The 25,607-nt window shown below is 43.1% G+C and overlaps 1 protein-coding gene across 1 annotated transcript in view; it reads left to right on the top strand.

The window, feature by feature from the left end:
• C8HXorf58 (chromosome 8 CXorf58 homolog) overlaps positions 1 to 25,607 on the top strand; it is a 767,449-nt gene that overhangs the window by 191,421 nt on the left and 550,421 nt on the right. The window contains exon 2 of the mRNA XM_086933357.1: positions 10,036 to 10,173. Coding sequence (XP_086789483.1) covers positions 10,055 to 10,173 — 119 coding nt within the window. The 5' untranslated portion in view covers positions 10,036 to 10,054. The remainder of the gene's footprint in view (positions 1 to 10,035; positions 10,174 to 25,607) is intronic.

The raw sequence follows: 25,607 nt of genomic DNA on the forward strand, positions 1-25,607 counted from the left end.
CATGCTGTTATTGTAAGATCGGACGCAGTAATGTGAATCGCACACTATAAGTGTCGGGAATTCGCGATCAGCTTTTTCAAGCGCCATCTTTAAAGTTAGTAGTTCAGCTCGCTGAGCTGTACATTTTCTGAGTGATTCAGTGTTAGTGACCATCGGTCTAAATTCACCTAAGCGCCAGCGACCTTTAACAATCGTGCATTGTAAATTTGTTTTTCCACAGCGTAGTGTTGTGCAAATCTGTCCGTGTAGATTACACAGGTGTACTGTTCGAGAGGCAGAATTTCGATTGACAGAGGGCATTCATTTTTGTATTCCAGATCTTTTAGTTTTTTCATTTTCGGATCAAAAGCGTGTTTCACGTCTTCTGTTGCAAGATAATTTTCCCATTGTATCCAGTTTGGATCTAGAGCTTTAGCATTTAGAATGCCTGGTCTTGTTACTGCCTCAAGGGCTGATACTGCTGTTAGTACGGATATTCTCTTCCCTTGGGCTAGGGCTCTTTCTTTTGCTACAGCAGTTTGAACCGCAGTTAGAATTTTTTCAGTAGAACTGAATTTCATTTCAGCTTGTGTGTACAAGTGTGATTTGTAAGCTATTGGTACCGTTTCTCCCTCATTAGAGGTCAGGTATGTGAATCCGCATCTTCCTGGGATGACTCGGATTACAAGGTTGCGGTCGTTTGCGCGTGTTTGCAGTTTTGTTTTAGTTAACATGTCTGTTTGTAATGATCTTAAAATTTTTGTGTGTTTTTGAGTCCAATGAATTGGTTTAAAATCAGGTTTTATTAGTTCGTAGAGAGGTTTAACCCTCTCTGCATAATTTAGAATGTATGTTCTTCCGAAATTCACCAAACCTAAAATAGATTGTACGTTTTTCAGCGTTTTTGGAGCTTGAAGTACTGCACACTTCTCTAAGAAGTTGTCTGCTAGGCTTTTGCCTTCACTTGATAACTCATATCCTAAAAATAGGACTGTTAAATGGGCAATTCGTGATTTTTTAAAGTTGAATTTATACTCTTCAGATGCGAACCCAAGTGTGATGGTGTTCACTCTTTTCAAGTGTGTCTCCAGATCATCATCTGTAAGATGTCCTCAACATAAGATAATGCCTCATCATCATATATTTGTAGTAACTCTGTTACCCAGGCTGAAAATAATCCTGGGCTGTTCTTGAATCCCTGTGGGAGACGACAAAATTGTTTTTGGGTCCCCATGCTGGAGAAAGCGGTCAAATATCTGCTTTCAGGTGCTATGTTTTGACAGAAGAAACCATTTGAAATATCTAATGTCGTTTTATATTGTTTGCGAACGATATTATTCATTAGTGCTGCACTGTGTGAGTTTTGTACTGCAAAAGTTTTACAGCAGGAGTTTAGGTGTCTGTAGTCCAAAACTAGACGATATGAATCATCTGGCTTGGAGACAGGAAACAAAGGATTGTTCATTTGTGAGGTGCTTGTTTCAACCACCCCCTGATATTCAAGTTGATCTAAGATTTCTCTGACTTGTTTTTTAGCTTCTTTCTTAACAGGATACTGGCTCTGTGCAGTAGGTTGATTTTTTAACTGGATTTTATGGTGAGGAGAATCCTCATCCCATGCTACATGATTTTTATATAATGCAGGGGCTTGGGCCACTGCCCATTTTCTTGCAAATGTGTATTTTTTATGAATTGGAATGTGATTTGAGAAGGCAGGCATAATCATTTCTTCGCCATGTGGGCACTCCCTGACAAACTCTGGTGGCCAGTCCTTTTCTGCTAGAAGGATATCATAACTTTTAGATTTTCCCAAAAGAGACCTCTTATTTTCCTAGTTTTATCTCCCTCTATTCGTAATGTTATTTCATATAGTTTATGGGGCACGCTAACTCAGGTGTCTGCAGTTTCCACTTGAATATATTCATTCGTGTCCACTGTCTCCAGAAGATTCATCAGGATCTTGCGAGCTATGGTCACTTCTGCTGCACTGTCTAGCATTGTCTGGGCCCCATCTCCGTTTTTCAGTTGTGTCCTCAGAATTCTCGGCATGTTTTACTTTAATACTGGCTACCTTCTTTCTGGGAAATTGTAATTTTTTACTTTGATGAGCAGGTTCCTTGTCTTTGGACTTGACGTGCTTTCTTTATGTTCTGACCGTCCTCTTCTTTCCGATTTCTTTGAGGAAGTCTGAAAAGATCGAGAGGGACGTGTATCAATATCTTGATATCTGTCAGGTTTTCTCAAATTGTCCCTATTTCTAAGGTTGTATCTTTTTTCGGAGGGCTACCGTTGTGGAGACCTGCCCCCCCCCTTCGGGAGATCTATCTCTTTGTTGGGGAGACCTTCCTCTGGTGTGAAACTGTTTTTCTCTGGGAGTAGTTTGTTTATTACCCTCCCACTTCTTGTTTTGAGAATTGAGATTATTTTTAATGAAAGTTGTTTCAGGATTTTCAATTAGTGTATTTAGTCGGTAGGTTGTACCGTCAATTGTTAATTGACCTAAATCTCTATCGGGCACATGCATCATTGTCAATTGCATTCGCAAACGGTGCGAATCGCAATTTTCGGCCGTTTGCGAATGCAATTGACAAAATTGGGATGCATCATGTTTTTCGCAATTTTAGAAATCGTTGCGATTTCTAAAATTGCGATTGCATTTAAGAAATCACAATTTGAGATTTCTTAAATGCAATGCATGAACATTTTAAATTTGCGAATTCGCAAATAGGGAGAGGTAAATTACCATGAAGTTGACCTTCATGGTTATTTGCGAAAACTTTCAAAAATGCACAAAAGTGCATTTTTGAAAGTTTCATTTTACACACACATGCCCTTGGGGCATGTGTGTGTGAAAAATGCACTTAAAGTTATATTTCAGGGGTGCAGGGAGGGGGGTCCTTTGTACCCCCCCTGCACCCTTGAAATTGCATTTTCAATTTGTGATTCGCAAATAGCTAATCGCAAATTGGAAATGACTTCCCATTCATTCCTATGGGCCTCTAGGCCCATAGGAATCAATGGGAAGGGATTCCTTAATTGCGATTCACAAATTGTGAATCGCAATTAAGGAATTTTAAGAAATTGCATAAAAAATTGCGATTACTTAATGCATAGCCTTTTGCGATTTCTTAATTGCGATTCCTTAATTTTCACAATTAAGAAATCGCAAACGGCAACAATGATGCATGTGGCCATAAATGCTTTTGTTAATTCTTTTATTTTCACTAAGAGTTCTTCGCTTGACATTTTTTCAATGTCGGGATCTGGTGTGTAGCTGGCTAGAACCGGCCATGTGGCTCCTGGTCTACCTAGTGGACCGAGCCTGGTAATGTGATTTTGATGTTTTAGGGCGCCATTAAACCAGAGCAGGTGCTCTTTGTATGTTAGTGGAATTTCAACTTTTTGAAAGGAGAGTATTCCTCTGGAGAATCCTCTATTTTGTAGTAGTGGAACTCGCGTGTCACAGCATGTGCTGCTGGAAAAGTAATCCAGGAATAGAATACCTCTGTCTGCCGATATTCATGGGCCTCTACCACAAATACTACTGTACCACCTCTTGATGATACTCCATTTTCTATAAGTTTTATAGTTATGGTTTTTCTTATATTGACCAGAATGATTATAGCATTCGGGTCGTTATCTTGGACCGTTGTGTCATCCGCTAAGAGTTGAGCTGCCAAAGCATCTCTTTCTTCGTCACTATCCGGCATTTTACTGACTGAAAGTTTGCAGAGCGAGTTTCAAGGAAACAAAGATTAGGTGCACAATATTTTGGAACACTGTATCCATCAACGTTGACTAAACCAAAGACAACTTCATAGGAATCTCTTCTTACTAAGTTTCGGCGGATATTAACCTTTCACCCACTCCAGACGTCTATTGGAGTTTTTACGGGAAAAGGGGTCTGTGTGAAAAGTACGACTGAGTTACTCTAGTATCTTGCGTTAGATTATCGCCTTACCAAACATTGGGCGCCATGTATTGTAGTTCCTATATTCCCAATAGGCTCTGCGCATTGGAATAACATAAACGGTAGTTTTAGACGTAGGACTGAGGTCGACTAGGTCTCTACTGAATATGTTAGACTTAATTAGGTATGCCAGCTAGCTCAGAGGTCACTAGAAACTTTCTTGCATGAACAGGAAGGAGTTAACTTTCCTGATTAGACAAGAAGGGATTAGTTTCTGACAACCGCATAAACATGACAACTTTGCCCCCTCCAGAATAAGGAGTATATCTCCAGAGTCGTGTGAAAACAATAGATAGCTATTTCACTCAGTCAATCGTGCATGCGAATACATAGGATTCTCATCCTACTAAGTTTCGGCGGATATTACCTTTCACCCACTCCAGACGTCTATTGGAGTTTTTACGGGAGAAAGGGGTCTGTGTGAAAAGCACGACTGAGTTACTCTAGTGTCTTGCATTAGATTATCGCCTTACCAAACGTTGGGCGCCATGTAGTGTAGTTCCTATATTCCCAATAGGCTCTGCGCATTGGAATAACATAAACAGCAGTGTAGACGTGGGACTGAGGTCATCTTGGTCTCTACTGACTAGGTTAGACTTAATTAGTTTTGCCAGCTAGCTCAGAGGTCACTAGAAACGTTCTCGAATGTTCAGGAAAGGGTTAACCGTCCTGATTTAGACAAGAAGGGATTAGTTTCTGACAACCGCATAAACATGACAACTTTGCCCCCTCCAGAATAAGGAGTATATCTCCAGAGTCGTGTGAAAACAATAGATAGCTATTTCACTCAGTCAATCGTGCATGCTTAGTATCACCAGAGTGCAGAGAAATAGAGAGACAGGCGTTTTCAATAAAAGGTGTTATTTATTAAGCAGTACTCTTTCTCATGCAAGAGAAGTGAATTGCCACAATTGCAATACTTATCATAAAGTAAAGTGCGTACAGTAAAAGAAGTATTATGAAATAATACTGTAAAAGTATTTATATGGTTTCTGAGCCATTTGATACTTAAAACGGATAAAATATATACAATTACATACAATGATAAAAGTTGACTAAACGTACTCAACTGGTGCTTCTAAATACGCCTACCCCGGTGTACCTAACCTAAGCCTAGTACGTGAGAAGGAGTAAGTGAGCTGCAGTTTAAGTTAAGTTAGTTTTGCCAAGAATCTGAATCAAGAATTCTCTAAGGATCTAATCAGCTCCCTACCTTGGTTTTAGAATGAAGGAGGTCTTGTATCTCGTTCTCAGTACTCGATCTCCCAGCAACCCGCGAGTGTGACTGGAAACACTGGAGCTGGATTTCTCGGCAGGAGAAAAGACAGCGTCTCTCTCAGTGCGTCAAATGGGAGGGTCGGCTTCCTTCGACACTCGCATCAGCAGGGCTTTGGGGTAAGTAGATAGCCGCTCTGCTCCAAACCACCGTGTGTTGCTTAAGGCAAATGCTGGTACATTTATACCTGGAAGGTGCTGTGTTTGACGTAAGGTTGGACATAAGACGTCACTAAGAACTGTCACTAAGAACTGGCAGTTCTTTCAGGACTCTCAGGAGTTCTAGGACAAATCAAAACAAAAGCAGGGGGAATTCCCGGGCTGCTGGAGGTTTGGTTTGTTTAAAGAACGAGTTGTACTTTCTAGGAGTCTAGGGAAGTAGCCTTGCCGTATTTGGACTGCATTGGCTATGACTAAATATGGGTATGGAAGAGGAGCCCAAGGCTGGAGAAAAGCTTTTACAGCCAGAGCACCCGGGTCTGGCATCCAGCTGAAATACTGAGGGAGTTGGAAGGTCAACCGGCTGGCGAAAAGGTCCACGTCGAAAGGACCCCAGAAATGATCCAGGGAATTGAAAATTGTCACATTGAGTTTCCAATCGCTGAAATCTTGAAGGAATCTCGAGTTCCAATCTGCTGAGATATTGGATTTCCCTGGGAGATATTCTGCCCTCAAAGCAATCTTGTGTTCCAGACAGAACATCCAGAGTTTCTTGGCCAGATCTGATAGGCCCGCAGACCTCGTACCACCGAGTCGGTTGATATAAGAGACTGCAGAAACGTTGTCCATCTTCAGAAGAACTGATCTGCTCTGAAGGGAGTGTCTGAAACTCATTAGAGCATAGAGACCAGCAGTCATTTCCAAAAAAATGTATATGGTGAGAAGACTCTGAATGGGTCCATACTCCACCAGTGTCTTGGTCGAGGAGACGCGCTCCCCAACCGTGAAGGCTGGCATCTGACTCCAAAACAAAGTCCGGGGTCGAGCCGAAGATAGCGCTTCCATTCCAGGTGTTCAAATTGTCCAGCCACCAAGAGAGTTCCAGTTTCGCTTGTTTGTCTAGAGCAGAGGTCTTCAAACTTTTGCCGGCTGAGCCCCCCCATCTAAACCTTTTTACACGTAGAGCCCCCCCCCACCACCTGGTAAAAAAGTTCTGGAAGCTGGTACTCTGCATCATTGATGGACATTCCCTCCTGCAGAGCCAACGTCTTTTAGGGCAAATAATATTAAATAAAGTAAGAGTGCTTAGTAAACTGACATTTTTGTAGTGCATGTGCTTATTATAAAGTTCAAATGAAAAGTCTCCAAGAAAACCTTAGCCCCAAAAAATTACATTGGTGCTTTATTTTATTTATTTATTTTATTTTACAGAGTTTTATATAGCACAAACTTGACCCGAATCGGGTATCAGAGCGCTTTACATAGCACCAGTTGCATTACATGAGGACACATTAATTTTTTTTGTTAAGTACAGGGAGATTAAGGGATTTTCCCAGATCCACAGGATGTTCAGCGTCATTGCCGAGACTTGAGCCCAGTTCCCCAGATTCAAGGTTGATCACCTTAGCCGTTAGGCTGTAAATAGCTGTAACGTTTTTACCTTTTCCAGTGAAATGGACAACACTGTTCCAAGTCTCAGATTAAGCAATTCAAGTCTGTATTTAAAAATCAAGATATCATCTTAGTGCTACCCAATCGATGTTACCAAACAAAATATACATCCAATTTTGGAACTATTAAAAAATGTATGGACCCTTCATGTCAAGTAAATTAAGAAGCAAGGCTTTGCTTCTATTGGAATCAAAAGAATTGCCGTAATTACCACAAGTTGTCAATACAGGGGCAATACTTTATAAATATGCTTACTTTTACAGCGCTTGCCGTTACAACGCATTTTTTACATCGCAACATCCTTTACAACGCATTCCATTACATCGCATGACACAACATCGCATTTTAAGAAACTACCTTTACAATGCATTCCATTACATCGCATACAACCTTTGCAATGCATACCATTACAACGCATACCATTACAGTGCATTTATGGTAAGTATTGGAAAGTATAGGGGTAGAAATTACTATTCTAACTCCAGGGGGTGCAACAGTAGGATAAGTGTTGGATAGTGGAGGGGTAAAAATTACTATTCTAACTCCAGGGGGTGAACAGTATGGTAAGTGTTGGATAGTGAAAGGGTACTGTGTGTTGTAATGGTATGCGTTGTAATGGTATGCATTGTAATGGCTGCCTTGTAATGGTATGCCTTGTAATGGTATGCGTTGTAGTGACATGCAATGTAATTGTTGCATTGTAATGGCATGCGATGTAAAGAATGTTGAGATGTAATGACTGTGTTGTAATGGTAGTGCGATGTAAAAGTTGCATTGTAAAGGTTGTTTCCCATATAAAAGCTATCTAAAACGGCAGCATGCCATAATGAATGGTCCTCTGTGACCCAGCATCATGCTGCCCAATTAGTGGATAAGGAGCTGGGTTAGGGCCCCCTTCCTAGAGGGATACTTAGCAAAGTACAAGGAGACACTGCATGCAGTGGAGAAGGGGGCAGCATGCAAATCCATGGCATTGGGGTTGGAAGCATGACAAGTAATCGCCAATATGCATTGGTTGCGGTGCTCAATCACAAGCCAGAGGTGCAGGCATTGTCAAGGGGGAAACACACAGGACACACAGGACAAGGAAGCGGTCATATAGGGGGTACAGTGACCCCAGGGGCAAGTAGCCCATTGGCTACTACCCTTCACTCTACTTAATGCCCCTGAATTCAGTATTTAGGTGGCACCCTGACATCAGGAACTCAGATTTGTCAGCCTGAAAGAAGGACAAAGAAGGGCCAAAGTTGTGAGAACTGTGGACCAACATCAACCTTGGTGCAAAACCCTGCCTGACTGCTGCTTTCCTGACAGTCACCGACCCCGACTCTTCTAGAAGCGGAACAGCTTTGGCGGTCTGCCTAGCACTTCCTCTGGATGTATGACGATACATCGAAGGCCATTTCAACGCGGTCTGTTAGATCGCGGTTTTCACAACGCAAGTCGTTATATCGACTTGCGCTGGAAGGGCGCTGGATTTAGGAATAGTGTGAATTACTATTCCAACTCCAGTCAACATACAATAGGGAATGTGTTTCAAACAGTAATTTACACTATTCCTTAGTCAACAGCGCCCTCCAGTGCAAGTCGGTGTAACGACTTGCGTAGTGAAAACCATGATGTAATAGGACCACGTTGAAATGGATGCGTGGTAAACGATGTCTCCCCTTCCTCGACCCTGCAACATCTACCTTAGGGTATAGGAGCCACTCCCCTTCAACAGCAACCACCAACTGCAGCTGTCTGGTACACCATCCGTCGACCTCTGGGCCGACCAAGGGAGTAGTAATTAGACGTCTTTGTGCTCCAGGAGGTCAGATCTATCTCCCTACCAAGTTTGCAGCCGTCGAGCACCAATACCTGAGGTACCGGACCTAGTTGCAAGCACCAAAGCTTGTTTGTGTTCAGTCAGAACACCACTGCTGCCAAAACCTACCTGCACGTCGAGGGATTCTGAGAGAAACCAGCTCCACACACAGAGTGGCCCTGCTGTGTTTATTTTCCTTCTTCTGCAGGTACACCAAGAACCGTGGGAGCCTCTAACTCACTGACACACCTTGGACAGAACACCTCTGCTCCTGAGCTCCCCAGCCCGGGCTCATGTTAACCAACGGTGTCTTGGTGGTTCTGAGACCCTCAAGAGTAAAACTCTCCTTGGGTTCTGCTGGCCTGGTCCCCCAGTCCACCAATGCAGCCTCTTTCTTACAGGTACTTTCCCTTATTGACCTTAGCGTGTAGCAGTGGGGCTACCACTGCTTAAAGCGAGTCTGCACCCAGACAGCCCAGGGCAGGTATACTTGAGCTGTTGGTGCTTTCTCAGACCTAGGCCCCAACTTACCTCAAGTCCAAAAAATAGTCCTGTAAGTCATCTGACGGTGTGTCTATGCAGTGAATGTTTCTCCCTTAGGATAACATTACCGCATTTGAGACTCATGCCTCATATCTGATGGCTGCAATTTTCTACTTTTTCTACTGTAAAATGTGATAATGTTTAAAGTACTTACCCGAATCCGATGATCTTGGTGGCTAAAATTATATAAAAAGTCAAGGTATTTTTCTAAATTGGTCTCGAGTTTCTTCTTGAGTGTTGTCTCATTTATTGTCTCTCTGTGGACAACAAATGCTTAACACTACCCTCTGATAAGCCTAAACTGCTTGCCCCCCTACCACACTGAGAGCATATGGGATTATTAATTTAAGCCCTGAAAGCCAATAAGGGTTGTCTGGACTTTCTACATAGTGTACCTAATTTTGGTACACTAAATAACAAGCCAGATTCCTACGAATACACCTCCATTGTAATGCATAGATGCATCAGTCTTTCATTGCAATTGAATTCAACACATTAGAAAAGAGGACGTCTATCCACGGGCAGAATGGTACACTTTATGCTCCATGGAAATGGCATGCATAGATGAACTAAAGTACTCCATGCTTCATGAGTGACAGTTACAAATCCAAATGGGTGTTAAGTGGGCTGATCCAAAATGTGAATGGCACATCCAACAAGCAATGGTTTATGAGGAGTGACTTCTTGCCCATTTTCTGTGTTTATCTTTATTGGTTGCATTAGCTCTAGCACATATCTAATTCTGGCTCTTGCTAGACCTGAATATTAAATAACGTCCTTTCTCTCTTAATCCTGCTGCTCATCATTATGAATCCATGAGTGATTGATTCTCTGCTGTTTTTCTTTGCAGAGGCCTTCTGTTAAAGATAATGAATTCATACTCCGCATCCAAAGACTCAATGACAATTAGTCTGCCAGCAAGCTTGACCCGTGAAACCATTCCAAGTGCAGATTCTGGGAGATGTACCTATCAAGATGTGCAAAACAAGTATGATTTTAATTCTTCTAAAGTTTTTCTATGCTCATAGAATTTTTTTTTCATTTAGCACACTATCAATGTGGCCTAGGTAAATGAGAACATAAAGTGGAAACAGTTTATATTTTCACAGTTTGTCATTGTAATGCTTCATTTGCTATCTATGGGGTTTTGTTATAGACCTTATTATTTAATGTTCTGTATGTGGGTAGCAAAGTATATCTTACAATCCATAAAGTATGTTTCATGCATGTGATTAAAAACATAATAAGTCTATTTTATTTGACACTAGCGGCCTTTTAGTCAAGAAAATGAATGAATGCAAAGATCTCTCTTACTAATGTACTTTCTACCAGCGTCATCAACAGACCTCCTAGCAGAATCTGCGTGCTGCATCGCTTTTAACTCAGTTAGTCCGCTATCGATTGTTGATGCTACATCAACCACAAGTAGCTTTAGCTGTTCATGTTTCCTGTTTACACTATAACATTTGCTTCTCTATGTTCCAATTCACGCTCAGGCTCTAGTGAAAACTTACAGGCACTAAGAACCTTTTTATACCTAAAATGCACGGTGAATGTCATTTTCTCCATTGCCATGACTGACTAAACTTTATTACTTCAGTTGTTTATGGATGAACTCCTTTCAAGCTTTCCCTGGTGAGCAATCATTGACCTGGCTACAGTAAGAATATGTATTCAGAGTTACTCTATCTTGGAGTTCCAGGAAACTACAATGTTTTGGTTATAAGCTCTCAGTAGGTTGGCAGCATATCCTATGCAATTACAATCCTCTTAATATTGTATACCAGTAGTTATTAACTTACTTTAAGTTAATTAAGTTATTAATTTACATTCGATCAGATTAAAAGTATGAATAAAATCGAGCTACAAATATAGCATATTACAAGATATTAAAATTGAAGATAAAGTAGGAAGGGAAGCATATGGCAAACACCAAATGACAAAAATATTTGATAGTAGAAGATGCTTATCATACCTAAGAGTTCATTTACTACAACCTAGCTTGGGAGACTTTCTATAGCCTTGAGTTAGCAAAAGCTATCAATGCGGTAGAGTCATATTTCAGGATCCTATATACTGCTAGGTAGTTCCTTAGACCCAAGTTATTACATAATTGCCGAATCCATCTTACTCTGGCTTTTTTATAAATGCTCAAAATAACACAATATGGAGGTCCGATTCTTCCTTTTCAGTGCAGCCTGGGCAACCCAAAGGAGTGGTGAGAATACCTCTCCATTTGTTTGTTAGAGCCCTTAATGGCAGTGATCCATGCCTGAATTGCAGGTAAAGTTTATTTGCCATGAGGGGCTGAATGTTTTCTGTTCAAATTTGTAAGTATGTTTGACCTCCAAAAAACCATTAGTTAGGGCACCCAATCGACTGTTCTCTGTTAGACACACCAAATTGTATTCCTTTAGTGCTAGGGAGAGTCGTTTCTTGGAAATGAGAGGACATGCATCCTCCGGTGAAGTCCAGAGTTTAGGTCTCCCTATTTTAATACAAAGGTGTCTAATGTTCTGGAGCCATGGTAACTTCCCGCACCCAAGATGGACAGGACGTTCTTTAATTCCTCCCTGTAGGTAACAAGTTCCGGGGTGCTCCAGAGTCGTCGCCAAAAGAAGAGAGGGCGGTTGGCAATTATATCCTTTATGGGGTCAACTCCCAGATCTAACCTCAAGGGGATAAGTGGTGTACCCTTCGGGAGCCCCAGAAGACGTCTAAAGAAGTTGTTCTCTGTCAGAACCAGTGAATTCTCTATGTGATGGCCCCACAGTTTGACCCCGTAGAGGGCCCCCCCTGGCTTGAGTCTTATAGATTTCCACCAGGGGACCCACCATTTTCAAACTGAATTTGTTATGGACCTTTAGAATACCACCCGAAGATTGTGTCAATTTAAGGTTTGCTTTTGTTACTTGGGGCCCCCAATCCATTTGGTCATTGATACTGACCCCCAGGTATTCAAAAGTGGACGTTCTCTCCAAAGCTATCCCATTCATTTGCGGATGAGGACAATTGAGAGTTTTTGCATGAAAGACCATATATTTGGTCTTAGAGAGATTAATCTCAAGATTTCTGTTTTTACAGAAATTGTAAAACTCTGCCAAAGTCCTTTGCAATCCCATAGGGGACTTGGATAATAAAAGTGTGTCATCCGCAAACCTAAGTGAATCTTACGGTTCGCCAGGCGGGGGGAATCCAGATCTTTTGTGGCCAATAAATCAGCAATCAAGCCATTTAGGAAAACAGAAAAAAGTGTTGGGGCCAGGACACAGCTATGCCTGACCCCCTTTTCCACTGGGAAGGGGGCTGTTAGTTCCCCTCTTTTCCCAAAACGTACCCTTGCAAATGTTTCTTTGTGGAGGCGTTCGATCTGGTCGCATAGATATTGTGGCACACCCATGGCTCTCATTATGGCTCAGAGCTTGTCACGCCTGACAATGTTGAACGCAGATCGACAAAAGTAAGGTACAAACTACCCCCTTCCATAATGACAGTCTTCCAGGGGATCATTTGCAGTCTGAATACCTGGTCGATGGTAGAAACCTTCGACCGGAATCCTGCTTGTAATGGTGTAAGAATCTGATGTTCCTCCATCCAAGACTGCAGTCTTGCCAGTAAAAAGCGTGCATATAGTTTCTGGGAGACATCGATTAGGCTAATAGGGCGATAATTCGCCGGGTCTAAGGGAGAGTCCTTTTTGAATATTAGCACAGTTTCTGCTCCCAGCCAGGTTGGAGGTAGCATCATGCCCTGAAGGAGGGCATTGAAGAGCACCCATAGATAGGGCGCCCAAACCTTGTGTTCACTACGACACAAATCGCCAGGGATTTTATCCAGGCCAGGGGCCTTTGCTGGCAGTAAAGAATCCAGAGCCACCCCCACTTCTTGCATAGTACATGGAGGGATGTTATTATCTATACTACTGAGATCGGTTGTAGCACTAGGGATCGCAAGAGCGACTAGCGGGTCTAGGATAGTATCTTCGATGTCTATGGAGTATAATTTCTTAAAATGGCAACTCTAAACAGCTTTGCTGACATTGGGCACGATTGCTGGTGCTCCTTCACTATTGCCAGACTTGACAAGGTTCCAAAAAGTTCTTAGGTCACTGTTATAGAGGGCAGATTTAATATTCTCCCGTCTATCCGCATCCCATTGCCGCTTTGCCTCGGCAATAATGTTCTTATAATGGGCCCTAGCAGCTCTTATGCTCAAGGGAGTTCCCTTTTTGATTTCCAAATGTAGGGCACATTTGGCTAATCCACATGATTTATTGTGCCTTTGATTTGTACTATGAGATCGTGCCTTGGAGTCAGCTGTAGTATAAAAGAAACCCGCTACGTTACCGCATAATTCTTGATGGATATTCTGAAAAGAGGAGAGACAGACCTGGCTATAAGTGTCATGTGGTATGCTAAAAGCATTCTCTAGAAAGGGAATGGCGAGATTGCATAGTGCTGCAATCTTGTCCTCGGCCTGTACAAATTTGGTCCATCTAACCCTTCTCCCTCCATTGGCAACAGTTAAATTGGAATGGGGGACTAGCTCCTCCGAGGGATGTTTTTTACTATGTTCCGCGATAGATTTCAGTTCCAGAACCAGTGGATTATGGTCACTATCGGGCCTAGGGTTTACCCAGACGTTTTTTATACAGCTCCAAAATTCAACACTAACCATAATATAATCTATGGTGGAGCTGCTTCCATGCCTGTTGTAAGTGATGTTACCAGGAGTATCCAGAGGAAATCTACCATTACATGCTCTAAGTGAATGGGAGACTGTAAGCTTGTAGAGTTGCACCCCTAAGGGGGTCCAACCACGAGCAGGATACATATTGCATTCTGGGATGGACCATACCGAATCTTCATCGTGGGTGATAGAGTTGATGCCAGGCAATGGTTCATAATGGGAATTAAAATCCCCCCCTATAACTTTATGTACAGAAGTGGAAAGGGACAAAAGTAAAGTGTCAAGCAAGGCCAACGTTTGTGAAGTCTGTGTGATTGGTGTAGGGCGAGAGTACACATTAATGAGGGCTACCTTGGGACCGTCAACATGATAGAAGGAGACACAGAATGTCTGGAGATTGGGTGTCAATCAGTTTCGCAGAGCAGCCTAAGTGGGTGCCCACCCAGATGCAAAGACCCCCAAACGGTCTCCCCCTAGGGCCCTGGGAAGCGGGGTTTGCGAATGAGGTGAATCCCGCTCTATGAGGGGTTATCAGTGCCCAGGTTTCCTGGAATAGGCACAGATCGAACATGTCTATAAATTCCCCCCAGTCAGGGATATCCAGGTTTGAGCTGATTCCTGCAATGTTCTAGTATATAATCCTAATATTGGGGAGCTCATCTACCATGGCGTTGGGTGCAGAGGTGGAACTCCGAGCTGACTCAGCTCGGGTAGAGGGGTGCCCATCGGTTTCTATATTATCTGAGAGTGGTTGCAAAGAATGGGAAGGACTCAATATCTCCCTCCCAGTGTATCTATCCTCATTACAAGTCATCTCTGGACAAGTGCCATGGAAGTCTGAGTGCGTCTCTATGTGTGTTACTAGAGGAGGTAGGAGTCAATCCATCAGTTCCAGGGAACTAAATCTATTATTACCAATTTCCCTTGTCGTGTAGTCAGGTCTTCCTGTAGGGGTCATCACATCCGGTCGGTAGAAGTAACCTAGTGGGAGTGGCTGTATAGTGCCAGCTGTGTTCCCACACCCCCACTCGAATATATAGTTAACCACACCTTGGTCCCTAAAATTAATTACTACACAGTCCCCCAAGATGTCTTTGCACCTTGACCGACCTAACTAACCCTGCGAGCAAACAATATTTCTCCCTGCTCGGGGCCATTAAATGGTCTATTCCTGTTCAACCAGAAAATTATCTTATTTTTAATTCAGGATAAGATTCTGAGTGATCTGGTTTTAGGTTCGGAACCCCGCTAAAACAACTACATAGGGAGATGTCGCTGGTGGCAAATTCAAACAGGGTAGATGGCTGTTGGTATCATTGTAGTATGACTTTATTTTGGCACCAGTAGGTGGTAGTGTCAATTGTTCATGCCTTTGGCTTTCGCCCTGGGTGTTGAGTGGGGGGTTTACGACACTATTTGAACCGCGAAGCAATACACAAAAATGCAGAAAGAAGCCTTCCTCAAGCAAATACACAGTTGATGAAATTACATCATGTAATTCACAAGTAAATATTTGTAAAAAAAAAAACAAATTATTTCATTGGAAAGGTTGACACTTTTCTAAATTCAATTGAGGCACTTCATTGTCGATACTATATTCTGTTTTATGCACTTGCACTGCTCCCACAAATTAACCTGAAGATACTAAATTAATTTTTGGCCTCCAATTACAAATTCTTTCACATTTACTAAGCATTTTGAAAAAATTTCAATTTTACATTTTGCTTTGTGCTTTATCATAGTTAGTGTTATTCACTTTTGTAAGCAGTCGCGGACCCCCTGAGCAGGTTTGTGGACCCCCAGGCATTCCTGGACCACAGGTTAAGAACCACAGCTATATACGGTTTCTTGGCAGAATATATGAACCTGCACATGCCCACTATACATGAAATCTGGTTTCCCATCTGCTAATCATTCTTCCAGCAAAGATTGGGGTCAGAAGGATAGCTGTGGTGTTTTGTGTATTAAATATGAATGTGTTTATTTTCTATGTGTTATGCTCAGCTTCATATTTATAATAGGTACTCTTTCCTGCAGAGTCCTTATTTTGAAGTATCTCCCCCCACCCCCCCGCAGACTGGATCCTCAATGGTTTCTGAGACCAGAGCTTCTGGCAACAGATGGTGACACTGTGCTGCAGATTATCTTCCAATTTTCAAGAAATGTCATTTCTTCATCCTTTCCCACACAAACATATTTATAAAAGACAGCTTTTCAGTGTTACAGAAGAGAACCATCGAACCCCCCCCCCCCCCAGAAAAGGGAGGCAAATAATACTTTTTAAGATAGATGATTCCTCCTTTCAAGCAAAACATGTTGCTTGTGCATTGCCTAAACACATTTTCGTGAAAATAGAAGTTCTACATAGTGTTCCAGCATCTCATAGGATCCCTGAACAATCTAGGCTGGGTGGTATATTTACTCTTTAATATATATATTTTTAATTCTTCTTCGTAAGTGGCACACAAAGTACTTCATCATCATAAATCTTCATTTCGGCACATGGCTGCCGTAAAAGGACAGGTAAAACATTATACTGTTCAATTAATAGAGTACTAGCTACAATTAACACAACACACCAGTTCATAAAATGATCCAATTCCATACTGTCCATGATGAAATGTGCATAAAATACAACATACAGAATAAATATAAAATAAAATCATCAACGTCATTAAAATGAAAAAAAGACAATTGCCTATTAATTAGATGAATTTTTCTGTCTACGCCTCCACATATACAATGAAAATTGGGAAACGGCAAACACAATATATTGGTTGGTATAACTTCTCAAAATCCTAAACACAATCCTAAAATTTCTCATCCCTGGTTTGCGAGAGACCGGTAAGACCCATTTATTTCCAATTGCATGGTAACCTGAGCAAAAAAATATAACATGCTCAATCTTTTCCTCAATCTAAGGGCAAAATGGGCATAAACAATGATTACATTTTACAGTAAATGCCCATAGAGAAAAGGCCCCTAGCCGAAATTCGACATATAAAGTCTTTACCAGTGGAGGTTAAATTTCATCTAGATAATATTCCATATGATAATCAATTTAAAAAACTAAAAAAGAATCAGTAAGTGACCGTACCCTTACAGAGCAAAGGACATGGTTATCAATATATTGGCAATAGGCACTTTTTAGCTCTGCTTTGGAAATTGAGCCAGCATCACCAGGCGATGACCACAAATTGGAATATCCCATTCAAGTCAAGGAATCCTTCATCGACCGGAACCAAGGAATTTTACAAGCCCCAGGTTGGCTCAAAATGTCTTCAAGGGCTATGCGAGAAGGGAAAGTTTGGGGGTTACCCACAACCTTCACCAGAACGAAATGGGTCTAAACCCAGCTACATCACTAATCTGTTTAAGGCCATAATCAGGACATAGAGGAACAAGTGGAGTACTCACTGGCAATCCGCAAAGGTTCCTTGCGAAACAGTTTTCTATTATTTCTCGTGTACGATAGTCCCGGGACCACCAAACCTCACCACATACAAAGAAGCCACTAATGCCTGGTATTTATAGATTTCAAGGGCAGGGGTCAATGAGTGGATAATTAAAGCTCAATATGCCCTCCAAATACCCCCACAAAGCTTCTCTAACTTGAGATCACGCATCTGAATATGATTAGACTATTCAAACTTTTCTATAAGTGTGACTCCCAGGTCATTGAGAAGTACTCCATTGAACCTCAGGCTGGCAAGTGTAGTGGAAAAAGAAAAACAAGGGAACCCTACTCACAACGGAACCAGGGTGTTATATGTATTTAAAAAACACAGTGGTTCCTGTGGAACGATACTTATTATTTATTGATAATGCAAATTCTATAGATGTTATGTATTTAGAAAAAGAAATTGGTCGCTTTTTGTATATAACAAACTGTATCTGAAACCTTGCACATATATTTTTCTCACAAATGTTTCCATATGCTTTGGTTCATAACTTCACTTGGGACACAATCCACAACTGTAAATAATTATTGTAGAATTTTTCTGAATTAATTTTGTTTCATTCAATGCAATCTACCTATACCAGTGCATTTGAGTCTCTTTCTATCTGACATCCCACTTAATCCCCGCATATACATGCGATTTTCGCTATTTGCATTATCAATAAATAATAAGTACAGGAACCACTGTCTTTTTTAAAGGCAAGTGTAGTGGGACAGGGATTACAAACCACACATTTGATCTTGCCAAGGTTGATCTCAAGCCCTCGCTGCCTGCAGAAAGACTCAAAACAGTCCAGAAGGATATGAATCTCCATAGGGGGCTTAGATATCAACAAGTTATTATCTGCAAACAGGAGTGCTGGAATCCTAACCCTGATAAGCCGTGGGGCATCTCCCTCACAGTGCTCCAATTACGAAACAAAGTCATTAATATATAAAAGAAAAAGAGTGGGAGCTAACACACATCCCTGCCTGACTCTGCGGCCAACTGAAATAGGGTCTGTTAATTCACCCTGTGGTCCGCCCCTGACCTGCGCATAGTTGTTTAGAGGCAATCTGTTAAGGATCTCTACACGGTACCCTGGCACCCCTATCTTCTTTTGGGTCTTCCACAACAGATCTCCAGGGACTAGGGCGAAAGCAGTCCGTAGACCACAAAGATAACATACAGCCTGCCTCCGCCAGCCATACACATTTCCAATATAATAATTGTGAACGAAACACCTGGTCCAGGTTTCCTACACTGTCCCTGAAACCTGCCTGCAGAGGGGTTAAAATATTATGGTCAGCTACCCACTTACTCAGTCAGTTCAAGATAACCCACTAAACAGCTTCTGCGTGCTGTTGTTAATGCTAATAGGCCTATAGTTTGAGGACAGGGCTCTTGAATCCCTTTTAACGATTGGGATGATCTCTGCACCTCCCCAGGTAGAGGGCATGGGTGCACCATTGAAGACGGTGCTAAAAAATACTGAAAAATAAGGAGACAAGACATCCCTATCTGATTTAAAGAGATCTCCAGGTACCTTATCTATACCAGGGGCTTTCTTGGGTATAATCCATCCTATAGCTCTATAAACGTCATCAGCTGTAACACTGTAGACTGTCTGCAATGCTGACTTGTTGTCTGAATCTGTTCCGCCACCAGTGGTTGAAACAGGGCCCAGCTCCCTAGCTACAAAGACATTGAGAGCATGGTTAATCCCTGCCCCTCAACTCTCAAATATAAAAGAAAAAAGTGATCTACCCACACGGAAGCAAGAATATTGCTTTCCAGAGGGGTCAAGATACCGATGTTCCAATTTGTTACAATACGCTAAAAGGTCTGATAGACCTTGATGTTATTGGCGCTCAACATGGACTTCCAGTTAGTCCGCTCCCATTTTCTTTTTGCATCTGAGAACGAACCCTTGTACAAAGTCCTTGTCATCCTGATGTCAGCTCTAGACCCTGATTTAATTACACTAAGTAAGGCACTCCTAGCTAGACTGTAAGATTTGATGAAAAAAGTAGCATCTTTCTTCCTCTTTGGAATGGATTGGGACTACCAAAAATAAGTCCCGAAGTGCTAAAACATGCAGTTGTGAATTTCACTCAGGCTGAAATAGTAATCTATATTGTCATTGCTTTCCATTATGGATGCCACAGTATCTAACCCTGCAGTCACAATCTTAAGCTCTTTAACCAATGCCATTTCTGAGCTTGCCATAGAAAACCACTTTAACCTACGCCTATTATTAGTGGGAATCAACCTTCTATTAATTGGTTGATGCTGGGAGGTTATAGAAGAAGTACCTAGGGCACTTAATGTTAGTCTCTGGGAATTATGGTCACTATCCTGCCTGGGGACTACAACCATATCAACCAAATATTGCCATAGCCTTATATCTAACAGGATATAATCAATAAGACAGGGAATTTAACAGATCAATTTTTTTTACCATAAGATTGTCCCTCTGTATGAACCTTCTCTAGACGCCATCCAGGGCTCGCTCCCTAGATCGCTATATCGAAAGTTCAGATATGGGATCTTGCCCATGTGAGAATACACAACTAGATGGGCAAACCCTAAGAGTCTTAATACTATCTGTCATGTCTGTGGTACTGCTTCTGAATCACTAAGCCAGATATTATTTTTCTGTGTGGCGTACAAAGTCTCAAGGAGAAAATGGATCAACCCTCTTTGTAGATTACTAGGTATAAGGGCATTGGGCCCAGCAGTTAGAATACTAAACACAGACACACAGGAGGTGATTGTCATTAGTCCTGCGAAATACTTGCATGCAGTATAGATAATTTGGAACAAGTGGAAAGAGCACTAAAAGACGACTCAGGCTTTGAGGTGGATACTACATTAGGTGTAGAACTCATATAGTGCAATATATACCAACTGGGATGCTGCTATTTTTGATTTATGCTTTTAAAGCAGACATACGATAAGACCGCTTGGAATGCCAACTTGTAGAATTCAATACATGAACTACTGTATATAATAAGAATGGGATATAATTGACCATTTTAAATATTTAAAGTGTTTTTATGAGAATTAATTTGGATGTTTTTAGCTGAATATGTATGAGTTGTTGTTTTTTCTTTTGCATGTTTTATGGATTTTTAATCTGAAATAAGTAATAATAATAAAAAAAATAATAAATAAGACTTGTACACTGGGGGTGGTAATATATGTGGTTACCGGTTTGATTTGAGGCAGTCCTCCCATTACACAACCTTAAGCTGTCACCATATGGAAAAGAGTTGATTTGTAAAACAGAAGTAGTTCACCTTTTTACCGGGGACAAAAATTGATCCGGTATTCCCCAGATTTGATCCCCACCCCCAGCAAAATCCTCATGCGATGTAGACAATGGCTCAAACTTACAATTAAAAACCGCCTGCCACTATTTTAAAGGCATTTACAGGCAAAGTAGCCATATGGGCTCCAATCAAATGAATAATTTTCAGTTCTGAACCATTTCCCTCATGCCTTCAAGAAACATTATACACAAAATACACACCACCCGATAAAAAGGAGAGAGACCGAGAGAGACACTGATCATCAACACTGCCCAAATCAATCCTCTTGATTGTGCAACAAAGGGTTTTTTGACCCACACAACCAGCCCACCCGAAGGCCAACCCCTCCCCAAGAAACAGATACATGATGAAGTGAATAATTCCCAAGATGCTGGCCGGGGTGGACGGCTACTATCTACTGCACCCTTGGCATATATTGCTGTTATAAGTTTGGTAACCATATATATTTCTTATTTTGTCATATGTGGGATTGTGGGTATTCATTGACTGTGTTTAGAGTCAATGGAGATTGGGGATTTTTTTCTAGCCTTGATTGTTACGATATATGCACATGCAGTTACTATCACTAAAATATACTCTGACCTGAGGGCTCACTTTTGTTGCATACATGCACATGGGTGGGATTACAGATAGACAACACCATATTAATTGTTACATCCTTACTTGGAATGTGAGAGGGTTGAATGCACCACACAAACAAAGACAGGCAAAAGAATGGCCTCACTTGGTGGACACCATGCTCCCAGAAACGCACCTTTCTACTGAAAGACCATCTATATTTGCCTATACATGGTGCACTAATAGTGTATTTTTGCATCAATCAATCAATCAATCAATCAATCATTTGTAAAGCGCGGTACTCACCCGTGAGGGCCTCAAGGCGCTGAGGGAAGGAGGGGAGCAGCTACTGGTCGAACAGCCAGGGCTTGAGACGTTTCCTGAAGGTCAGCAGGTCCTGGGTCTGACGCAGGTAGATGGGGAGGATGTTCCATGTCTTGGCGGCGAGGTGGGAGAAAGATCTACCGCCCGTGGTCGTTAGGCGGATGCGTGGGACGGTGGCGAGTGAAAGGTCGGCGAAGCGAATCTGGCGGTTCGGGGTGTAGAAGGACAGTCAATCATTGAGGTATGCTGGTCCGACATTGTGGAGGGCTTTGTGAGCGTGGGTGAGGAGCTTGAAGGTGATCCTCTTGTTGACGGGGAGCCAGTGCAGGTCTTCCATGTGGGTGGTGATGTGGCTGTGGCAAGGGAGTCTGAGGATGAGGCATGCGGAGGCGTTTTATATGCGTTGGAGTCTCTTCTGGAGTGTGGCCGTAGTTCCTGCGTAGGGGGCGTTGCCGTAGTCCAGCCTGCTGCTGACGAGTGCTTGGGTGACTGTTCTTCTGGTATCGGTGAGGATCCATCTGTAGAACTTGCGGAGCATGCGGAGGGTGTTGCAGCAGGAGGAGGCAACCAAGTTGACTTGCTGGGCCATGAAGAGTGTTGAGTCCAGGATGACTCTCAGGTTGCGTGCATGGTTGGTGGGTGCCAGTGCAGCTCCCAGTGAGGCTGGCCACCAGGAGTTGTCCCATGCGTAGGGGGTGGAGCCGAGGATGAGGACCTCCATCTTGTCTGAGTTCAGCTACAGCCGGCTAGTCTTGATCCACTCTGTGACGGCCTTCATTCCCTCCTGGAAGTTGGATCCTTAGTGAGGGATAGGATCAGATGGGCGTCGTTGGCGTATGAGACGATGTTGAGGTGGTGTGTTCGAACGATGTTGGCGAGCAGTGCCATGTAGATGTTAAAGAGGGTCGGGCTGAGGGACGATTCTTGGGGTACGCCGCAGGTGATAGTGGTGACTTCTGACCTGAAGGGGGGAGGCGGACTCTCTGCGTTCTGCCGGTGAGGAAGGAGGTGATCCAATCCAGGGCTATGCCTCGGATCCCTGCGTCATGTTGTACACATTCTTGCAGGGTGGCCATCCTTTTATGACGCACATCCATTCAAAATGAGTCACACTTTTACAGACCCTAGTGGCCGATATAGCAGAGTACAAGGCCTACTGATGGACCACCGGTTCACGCTAATAAATATATATGGTCCGAACACATATACTTCCGGTGTTTCATGCCACTCCTAGAGGCATGAAACATCATAATGCTGAGGGGGTTTACTTCAATCTAGTGCTGGATCCTGTGAAGGACAGGTCCTATTTAATTCTGTATCAAAGTTATTAGAATAGTGGATGCTTGGAGAGTTAAGCATCCAGAGATGAATGCCTACAGGTGTCTCTCTGCAGTACATCACTCGTTGTCACATGTAGATTTTTTTCTTTGCGCAATATTCTTTTTAAACCGGATTCAGGAGACAGAATACCTCCAATGCACTCTATCTGTTCACTCTCCTCTAATAATATGAGCAGGCATTCCAGCTAGATGGAATATACTGAGGCAGAGGATGCTTTCATCTCATGCACTCAGAGATGCTGTATTTTTTTAAAAAAAAATTTTTTTTTTGTTGCAAAATACAAATAGTATCGTCCTCATCAGTCACATAAAAGCTTACATTCTTAAGGCCTGTCTATGACATAAGGTATATGTGAAACAGTACGTATTTTGACAGTCCTTACTGATCGTGTAGCGATGACAGTATTCAAGGTGATCCGATGAACGGGACGTATAATTACATCGTAGAAATTACAATTTGCGTTTTGTATTTTTTATATAACAGTGAACATAACCTAGAAAAACTGCACACATGCATCGGCATGTCATTGAGGTAGCTTCGATAGCATCCAGCATCATAGTCGTCATAGGAGGGACCAATCATACATTCCCACACCCTAAGCCCCACCCCATCCCCCCCTCAGTAAACTCCCAGCACAAAACCATCCCACTCCCATATACGTTGCCCATCAACCAGCCCCATTCCCAATCAGTGTTCTTCTTCGTCATCAGAACCCTCAAGATCTTCCTCATCCAGCGGCTCACATATGTCCCCCCTATAGGAATTCCAAGGCTGCCAGACCCCATTCCATTTACGAGGATTATCCCTTAATTTGTATACTGCTCTTTCAGTCAGCATGAGCATGTCCATGTTTCGGATCCATTGAGCCAGTGTGGGGAGATCAGCCGACCCCCATTTCTGTGCTATGTCTCGTTTGGCCATGACCAGCCCTATCGTGGTCCACGCCCTTGCATAAAAGGTAAGGTCAGTAGGCCCCCATACATTCAGCAGACACATCCGCGGGTCCAAGGTGAGTGAGGTGTGTAGTGTCTGGGTTATGGTACGTAGAACCCGTTGCCAATAGCTAACAATCAACGGGCATTCCCATAACGTGTGTATAAACGTGCCCTCTGCCCCGCAACCCCTGAGACAATAGGGATGATCTGCTCTGTGTAGTCTATGTAATGTCGTGCGAGTGTAGTTAATCCTATGCAGGATCTTTAACTGTACTAAGCGGAATTTGGAGGAAATGCCTGCCTCACGAGGGGACGCCATGGCTGCGTTCCAGTCGGATTCATCTAAGTCTCCGACATCCGTCGTCCATCTGTCTTTCAGCTTCTCTAGTGGGTCAGGCATGTTGTTAATCAATTTGCGGTAGGTCATCGAGGTCGCCCCTTCCTGTAGGACAGAGATGCTGTATTTAAACATAAGATAGCTATGCTCATAACTGAATACTTTGACAATAACATGAGTAGTATCTGTGCAGGCCCACTCCGTGGGAGGCCTTCAAAGTTGTGATCAGGGGATATGTCATGTCTAAACCAGCTGGGGTACTCTGGTCCATTCAGTATCAAGTACAAAAGCAGGAGCACAAGATCTTGAGCCTAGAGCGAACTCCACAGGGTGCACCATAGAAGAGAAAGACACATGGCATACCTGAAGCTAGCCAAAGATCAATTCCATAGCCTACTAGGAAAATAAATAGCTTTCTGATGGATACATCTGCCTGTGGATTCCTCACCTTTTGAATTACCCCAGCATTCCACAGAAACTTTTTTCATAGCTCTCCCACGTCGACGAGGACTTCACAACAGCACTGCTCCGCTTGCGACTAGGTATGACGTCACTGGAGCCATAAGAAGACCTCATCAGCGTGTTGACATCAGTTTCCCCCCTTTTTAGGTCTCGCACTGCGAACCGGATCGCGAAAGCGATCCGTCGCTGCGAGACTTATTGTGATCATTTCATCTTTCAAGGACTCAAGGGGAACAGACAAGAGACAAGAGATGTGAACGCGCAGATCTTGGATTAGGTCGCGCGCGTCAACTGTGAACAGCGTGTCAGTTTCAGTTTTACACGCGACCCTCTACAGTTTGTGCCTCATGCACTTCTCGCATACACACACAGCCACAGCTTTTCGCACAAGCACGCACACACACGAGCACACACACAGAGAGACACACGAGCGCACATGCACGCACACACACACACACACACACACACGCGCACACATACCGCCCGCCTGCCGCCGCCCCCACCCGCCCAGGGGTGAGATGTCCCCCCCCTCTTTCCTCACACTCACCGGAGAGGTCGGCGCGGGCCCCGCCGAGCAGCAGGAGGCAGGCGGTGAGCAGCAGCGGCGGCTCCATGGCGCTCGGTCCGTCCGTCTGACTGACTGCTTCTAATTCAACGTTTATATTCCCCCTCAAATGTCCGTCCTTATTCTAGGCCTCCGAGGCGTCGTAAAGGTCGGAGCGGGAGCACGCGCTCGCAGCCCCGGGGCGCGGAGTTTGGTCTGGGTTAATGGAACAGACGTCGCCGTCGGCAGCGGGTGACCTTTAAACCCCCCCCCCGCCTGGCAGACGCCGCCGTCCTCGCGCTAACTAAAATGGAGGAGATGAGGCCTGTGTGCTGCGGGTCTCGGGAGCTGGCCTGACATCTATCTACTTGTGGTAGCCGGCCTGACATCCATCTGCTTCTGGTGAGTTGAGCGCCGAAAATGCCGTCAGATGTTGGATTATTGTGATTGGCAGTAT

Source organism: Lissotriton vulgaris, chromosome 8 (assembly GCF_964263255.1).
Source record: "Lissotriton vulgaris chromosome 8, aLisVul1.2, whole genome shotgun sequence".
Taxonomy (NCBI): Eukaryota; Metazoa; Chordata; class Amphibia; order Caudata; family Salamandridae; genus Lissotriton; species Lissotriton vulgaris.